We start from the raw sequence: 8158 nt of genomic DNA on the forward strand, positions 1-8158 counted from the left end.
AAAAAAAAAAAAAAAAGCAATGTATTGCTAGGAAAAAAAAAAGGGCAACTTGAAGATTGTACACATGGGCATTTTTGTCAATCAAGAAAAAATTCATCACTACTTAGTTTTTTTCCCATTTTGGGGAGAAAATATTTTGGTGGGCTTAGGAAGAAAACATCTGGGCCCCACAATTTATTTTCCTTCTTCTCTACCCAACCAAATACACTCCAAAAAATTTTTCCTTCCCATTTTCTCTCCAAAATTTTCCATCCATCTTGATTCACTTTCAAACAAACACATCCTTAACTTTGTGTTGTGTGTGAATTGGACTTATTTAAACTAATGCGGGGTTAAATTGGGAAATTCGTGGGGCAGGCCTAAAGCCAAAGAAAAAAATGGCAAAATACCCATTTCATCCAAAAATTCCAACAAAATGTCCCTGTTCTGAAACTATCTAGCGAGATATGCCCCTGTTTTGAAACTCGATTTGTAGAAAATCGATTTATAGGCAATCAAACTTAAAAAAAAAAAAAAAAATAAAAAATTATGGAACTCGAGTACCATACTAAAATTCGATTTTTAAAAAATTGAGTTTCAAAATAGGGCATTTTATTGTATAGTTGTAGAACATGGATATTTTGGCCAAAATGGGTAATTAGCCATAATTTTCAAACTATATAGTTAGCAGTTTTGGTTCCCAAACTGTATTATTTACTACCATCTTGAGTCTATGAGACTCGATTTTATGGTTTAATCACGTCCAATGTGGCATATTTTTTCACGTGGCAACCACATGAAAATCGAGTCTCTAAGACTCGATTTATAACCTTTATAACATACCAGAGAAAAAAAAAAACCCAGGCATTGCGGCGATGCGCGACCCAGGCTAGGCAGCGCGGTGCGCGGCGACTGACCCAGGCAGCGCGCTAGCTGAGATCTAATCTGATCTGAGTCTCTCCCTTTAATCTAGATTTCTTAAATTTTTTTTTGGGTATTTCGGCTTCTCTAATATGATTTGAGTCTCTCCCTCTGATCTGGATTTCTTATTTATTTATTTTTTTTGGATATTTCGGCTTGTACGAGAGACTTAGAATTTTTTTAAATTTTTTTAGTTTATAAATCGAGCCTTAGAGACTCGATTTCCACGTAGGAAACAAATGCCACATCAGATCATGAAAATCGAGTCTTTGAGACTCGATTGAGCCAAAATCAAGTCTCATAGACTCGAGATGTTAGTAAATAATAAAGTTTGGGAACCGGATCTACTAACTATATAGTTAGGATTTTATGGTCATTTGGCCATTCTGGCCTTTTGCTGAAAATTTGGAGTGAAAGGTGAATTTTGTCATTTTGGCCTAAAGCTAAAACCCTCTTCCTTCTTCCTAAAGTCTCAAGACTCATCAGGGAAACTCACTACCACCAAAACCAAAAACAATTCCTTGCTCTCTCCTCTCCTGATCATGTTTCGAATCCTAAAACCCAACTCCCTAACATCATCATCGAGCCACCAATTCCTCCAAAAATGCGGCGTCAGCAAAACCGCAAAGGGAAAGGACAAAATGAAATCAGGCCAACTCTTGAAGCGAACAAGAACCAACACCAAAAAAGGCACCATCGCCACTGAATCACCCAAACCCGGAAAAGGTTTCGAGAGACAAGACCGATTGGAGCAACTATGTCTCAACGCTCCCACTCCTATTCGCTACTTAAACCCCAGAGAAAGAGCCCGCGAAGCTCAGAGAGAGAAATTGGGACTCATCAGCAAAGAGCGCCAGCGCGAGCTCGACATCTTGAAGAAGCAGAACAGCAAGAAGGCTTCCAAGAAGGATAAGGAAGTGTTTCAGGAGATCATGGGGACACCCGGCTTGGATCTCATTTCGCTTGGGATTGTGGATGCTGACTTGGTTCCCAAATATGAGCTCACTGCCGAGGATGGCAAGCGGTTGGCCAAGGAGTATAGTCGGGTTTTGATGAGGAGGCATCGTGCGAGGCAGGCCGCTGAGTCTACCCTTCTTAGGTTGAAGAAAGAGGCCATTGAGGCGTTGCCGGAGGAGCTTAGAGCTGCTGCTTTGGTACCGGACCTTACTCCGTTTCCTGCCAATCGGTTCATGGCCACATTGACTCCACCGATTGAAGGGTACATTGATAAGGTCATGGAAGCCGCCAAGAAGAGCAGTGGCAAGGAGAAGATGAGATGAGATGAGATTATCTCAATTCCCAGGTTTTATTTATTTTTTATTATTATTTTGTTAATGTTTAATATTTATTTAAGTTTTATGGCATTGGTGGGTTTTTCAAGGGTATGTGTGAATTTTACTGGGAATTTTAAGGTTTGATTGATAGACAAATGAAATAACCAAAATTCAAGAAAGTTTTGCTGGGAATGTTTGAGCTGAAATTTTAGGGTTGTATATTATAGTCCACTCATAAAATAATCACCCTGTTAAATTTGGTACAATTTCAAAGTTGTTTGAGTGTTAACAATGTTACCAAGTGGTTAGGTCTGCAGGACAACTAAGCATTTTTTTACACACACCCAGTAGTCTTGAACCCACAATCTCACTCTCCATCCCATTATTATAGGAGCAGGAATTTGTACATAAATCTTGGGAGGCACGTGATTCATATCCTGAGTTTAAATGCTTTGAAAGGTCTAAGGATTTTGCAACCAAATAGAATAGAAAAGTTACAGTAAATACATTGCAGCCTCCAATGGAGACAGGATTTGATACTCTGATTAGGACCCCTTGTTTACCCATCTAAGTATCAAATCTTCTCTCCATTGCTGCCTCCAATGGAAACATGTTTTTGATACTTTGCTTAGGACCCTTTGTTTACCCAACTTAGGGATGGAATTAGGACATAAGTTATGGGAAACACCAGGTTGGTTTAGCATTCATATAGACTGGAAAGTTTGGTAATTCCAAGCCCAAGAGTTTAGCTTTCATCCCACAACACCCCCCACCCCCCCCCCCCCCCCCCCCCCCCCCCCCAACAAAGAAAAGAAAGAAAGGAAAAGAAAATTAACATTGCCTTGAGTTAATCTATTATTTCCAAAGAGAAGCTCAAAAGTCGAACTGTATATATGCATAAATAGAGCATGTGAATTGTTATATGACCATACTGCAATATATTTTATATTATCCAAATAAATCAGTGATCAGCTTGAAATAATTTTCACCGAGGACAGAATCATGACGTGATTAGTACAGTGGTTCTTGTTATAATTATTTCTGAATAGAATTTCCCTTGTTTCTTATAACATGTGAAATAAAAGATTTTATTTGTCACCCCCCCCCCTCCCACACGCGCACGCGCGGGGCCTGTGAGTGTGTGTATCCTTGTAAACAATTCTTTTGGATTAGTTGTCCAGTATTTTCAGTGAGGCTGTTCAACTAAGAATTTTTCTTTAATTATTTGAGAACCAAAAAGCTTCATGTAATTGTCCAACTAAGAATATCCTTTAATTGTGTGTACCCAGGCACTCAACAGAATGAATTTCATGTCAAATTGCTTCTTGGGCATGATATGTTTCTTGTTAAAGTTATTTTAAGTTTTAACTATAAATAAATAAAATTTGACACTGCCTTGAGTTAATCTATATTCAAAGAGAAGCTCACAATTAGAGCCGTAGTTACACAACAATGGAGCATGTCAGTTGTTATTTGACTGTATTGTACCACAGATTTTTTATATGATATGTGTAAAACAAAAAGGTAATAAGCCTGGGATCATTTAAATTGAGGACAGAATCATGGTTTTTTTTTTAAATGGAATTGCCTTTGTTTCTTGTGACATGCTGTGAGATAAAAGCTTTTGGTTTTCAAGACTCATTGTGTGTGTGTGTGTGTTTGTAAACAATTCTTGTCAGCTATTTGTTGAATTTTTTCAGTGAGGCTGTTCAACTGAGATGGTGCTTTGGTCAGTTGAGAACCCAAAAGATTCATTAAATTGTGATTCTATTGTCTGTATAATTATTTGATACTCGAGCTCTTTAAAAAATGAAAATTTATGTGAAATTGCTTCTTGGGCATGCTATCTTGCTTGTTGAAGTCACCCTCACCCCTCCCAAAAGAAAAAAAGAAAAGAGAAAAAATTAGCACTGCCTTGAGTTAATCTATATTCAAAGAGAAGCTCACAAGTGGAACTGTAGTTCTACAATAATGGATCAAGTCAATTGCTACCAAATTGCTAAAACACTGTAATACTACCTAATAGAATGAAAATTCACCTGGAATTGCTTCTTGGGCATGGTATGCTGCTTGTTGAAGTTCCTTTTTACCTTAACTTATATTTCAAAAGAACACTTCCATGTAGAACCGTAGTCTACAACAACAATGAAGCAAGTCAGTTGTTATCTGACTGTAATGCAATATATTTTATGTAAATATCCAAATGAATTAGCCAGCTGGGGATCATTTTCACTAAGGACAGAAACATAATGCATAGTTTTTTTTTTTTGGGGGGGAAGGGAAGGAGGGGTTGGGGGAATGGAATTGCCTGACATGCTGTGAGATGAAGGCTTTTGGTTCTTCTCTCTCTCTCTCTCTCTTGTGGCTTAGTTCTCTAATACTTTTAGTAAGGCTTTTAAACTGAGATGGTCCTTTGGTCAGTTGTCTAACCCATGTAATTGTGATTCTATTGTATGTATGGGTACTGGATACTTATCTCTTAACATAATGAAAATTCATGTGAAAATGCTTCTTGGGCATAACATGTTGCTTGATAAATTTACTTTTTACACACCACACACCACATATGAGGGTGCATGCAAAGGGGTGAGGGGATGGCGAATTTAAATAACATTTGGTGGATTGGAATAGGGTTTTCTCCCTGATAAAATATGGAGGGTTGGAGGAACTAAGCACTTTTAACCAAGCCATATTGGTTAAGTGTTTATGGAGGTTTGCAGAGGAAGGCAATATGTTTTGGTGAAATGTGATTGCTGCTACATTTATTTATTTATTTATTTTTTTGAGGGGGGGGGGGGGGGTAGATGGACTACTTTGATTGTTCATAGGCCACATGGACTAATTTTGGTCAGCCTTTTATGTAGCTAGGCTGCTAGGGAAGGTAACTTTGTTGCCCAAGATGTTGTGAAATGGGCTTTGATTTGTAATCAGTGGCATAGCCACGCTGGTGCTTGGGTGGGGCCAAAGTTTTGAAAATTTTTTATAGCATATGTATTTTTCTAAGGTTTTTTTTTTTTTTTTAACAATTTGGGCACTCAAAATTTTGGAGGAAACTAATTTTTTTTTAATAAAAAATATTCACTTATAGAATTCCCTGTTTTTTGTGCTTTAAGATATTGGTTTGTTATGTTCGTAATTGATTTGTTTTATTGATGAGAAAGTCTTAGATGTTAGTGGCTAAACATTTGTGTTTTTTTTTTTTGGGCAGGAGTGGGGGGGGGGGGAGGCGGGGAGCTGAGGGAACAGAATGAGAGTAAAATTGGAAGAATAGTTAAATTGAACTAATAAATAGTTGTATTGCACAAAATTGAGCATTAGATTTTGTACATTTGTAGCTGTTTTCATTCTTCCTATATTATTATCTTAGAAACCAAGTGAAGCTATAGTTTAAATATTTTTAAAACCTAGTTGTGCTTTGGAAAGCTAACAGATTATACTGTCTGAAATGAATTTAACTTCTTCTCTTTTTTTTCTTTTTTCTTTTTTGGTGGTGGGGGGGGGGGGGGGGTGATAGTTCTAGTCGTTTTGGTATTGTTTTGTGATAATTGCTTTTTGACTAGAACTTGTTATGGTCAATTTAGATTTTAAGAAAGTAAATAAAGCATAGTTTTCTCTGTAATGTGTTGTTACATGTGCCATTGGGATGGGAAATTGGTTGATCACTTGCTTCTCCACTGTGCATTGGCTTGCAATTTGAGTTGTTATCAAGATAGGGATAGGACAGTTCTAATATTTATAGATTTTAATTACTAAAGCATTGAAACTAGGTATTAAGCTTAGTTGAATTTAGCAGAAACTATTGAAACTTGGGATCATGCTAGTTTTCTTTGAAATTGTACGATAAAACTTACTGTTTTGCTTGAAACAAATTGATCTTCTCTCACTCTCTCTCTCTCTCTCTCTCTTTATTTTATTTATTTATTTTTAAGTACTTTTCAGTTTTTCGATTGTGATTGTGTTAAATCTTTTTGGACTCTTAAGGGTAAGTATAATCTTTGAGAAGCACCAAAGGAGATGCTAGATTGCTACTTTTGTTGCTTAATACACATGATCTGTGTCTGTTATGCATCTGCTTTAGCCTCTGTGTTCTTTCTAATCCCACCCTCCTCGCGTGCTTGCCTACCTCCCGATGTGATGATGCAATGACAATGGTACAAGACCAAGATTGAATATTTATTATTTTTTAGGGGGGGAGGGGGGTGGGTGCAAGGGCACTTGCTGATGTTTTATTTCCTGTCTCATAATTGTAATTCGTTTGATAAAATTTCTTATGCTATCCCTTGTGCTGCAGATGGAGCTATGTTTTTAAGCCTGAAGAACTTCAACTGTTTCACAAGCGGCAACTGGAAGTCATGGACCTGTATTTTTGGGTTCAGGTGGGAGACCAAGGACCAATTGACTGGTGCAATAATCTTGCTGAATTTAGGACTACATGTTCTGGTAATTATAACCTGTTTGTTTGGGTGGCTTTTGATGGTCAAAGCATATGTATGGTTTCTGATAACTAGTGTCTTTTTTTGCCCAATTAGTGGATTTTACATGTTCAAATCCATCATGATTTATTTTGATTCAATCCAATATTGCAAACTGCTTGAACAATATGGTTAGGAAAAAGTTAAGCTTCAAACCAATTGCAGTAATTTTCCTCCAACCCACTATGCGTCCATGTGTAATTTAGTTACATGACTTCATTAATGAGTAATGTGAATTGTTTAAATAATACACTTAAATAATCTTATAATAATTCACCACGTAGTAGGTTAGAAGAGGTAATTCCAAATTGATTTATAGCTAAACTTTGTTTATACTGTAATGGATTGAAATGTAATGAAATAGCTTGTGGTATAGTCATTTTAGACTTTTAGTTTGCATATCATTCCAGTCACAGATAATTAGCTGGCAGGTGCCACACTTTCTGTAGGTTTGAATAATCAATAATCCAAGTGTAGTGGCCCACGATTGGCACAAACTTTCGATATTTTTAAATATATATATATATATATATATATATATGTATACACGATTAAAAAAATTGATGCAAATATGAAGGCTGCTTAAAAATTAATGGTAAATTATATTTTAAAGTTTAAACTCTATAATTTATTAGAGGGTTTTAAAGTAAAAAATATAAAGTTATCAAAATTTAAAATTAGAAGATAAATTTTAAGATTGTTATAAATTAAATTCTATAGTTCAGTAAGTTTCAAATTGAGCTTCGTATTTTCAAAATTGTATCAAAATAAATCCCTAAATCAAACTGAAAAATTTAGCCTTTGAATCTAGCCCTAAAATTTTAGAGTTTAGAGTTTAATTTTATATGATTTTAAGGTAGATAATATGAAATTAGTCAAATAAAAAAAAAATTTGAAATTAGTGAAACTTTACAGAATAATTTGAAATTGTTAATTATATAGTAATATTTAATTTGAAATCACCTTAAAATATAGGATTTAGAATGTAATTTATGCTAAAATTTATTTAAATTGTACCTACTACCCATGAAGTTGGAATATGTATTTAAATCCTACCTTAGAAGTAGCAAAGTAGGCACTTTAAAATTCCAAAGCCAAATTGACTTTGCAAATAAAAAAGGAAATTAAAAAGAAAAAAGAAAAAAAGCCCAATTGACTTGGATGGGTTGCAACGCATCAATGACATATAGAGGCCCCAATTGCAAACTATTCTGATGGGCCTTTCTCCTTTAAAATTAATTTAATATTATGTAGCAAAGTAGGCACTTTAAAATTCCAAAGCCGAATTAACTTTGCAAACAGAAAATGGAAATTAAAAAGAAAAAAAAGCCCAATTGACTTGGATGGGTTGCAATGCATCAATGACATGTAGAGGCCTCAATTGCAAGCTATTGTGATGGGCCTTTCTCCTTTAAAGTTAATTTAATATTATGTGACCCATAAGTCATGTATTAGAGAGTAAATTAACTAGTCGTTAAGTGGAATGCACATGCACCAGATAGTTAGAAAATA

General features: G+C 35.5%; 1 protein-coding gene across 1 annotated transcript; it reads left to right on the forward strand.

The window, feature by feature from the left end:
* The first annotated feature begins 1310 nt into the window (after nucleotides 1-1310).
* Nucleotides 1311-6793, forward strand: LOC115987578. Its single transcript, XM_031111158.1, has 2 exons — nucleotides 1311-2203; nucleotides 6466-6793. The coding sequence occupies exon 1, from the start codon at nucleotides 1443-1445 to the stop codon at nucleotides 2178-2180; it is 738 nt and encodes a 245-aa protein (XP_030967018.1). The 5' UTR covers nucleotides 1311-1442; the 3' UTR covers nucleotides 2181-2203; nucleotides 6466-6793.
* Nucleotides 6794-8158: the final 1365 nt, after the last annotated feature.

Source organism: Quercus lobata, chromosome 4, assembly GCF_001633185.2.
Source record: "Quercus lobata isolate SW786 chromosome 4, ValleyOak3.0 Primary Assembly, whole genome shotgun sequence".
Lineage (NCBI taxonomy): Eukaryota > Viridiplantae > Streptophyta > Magnoliopsida > Fagales > Fagaceae > Quercus > Quercus lobata.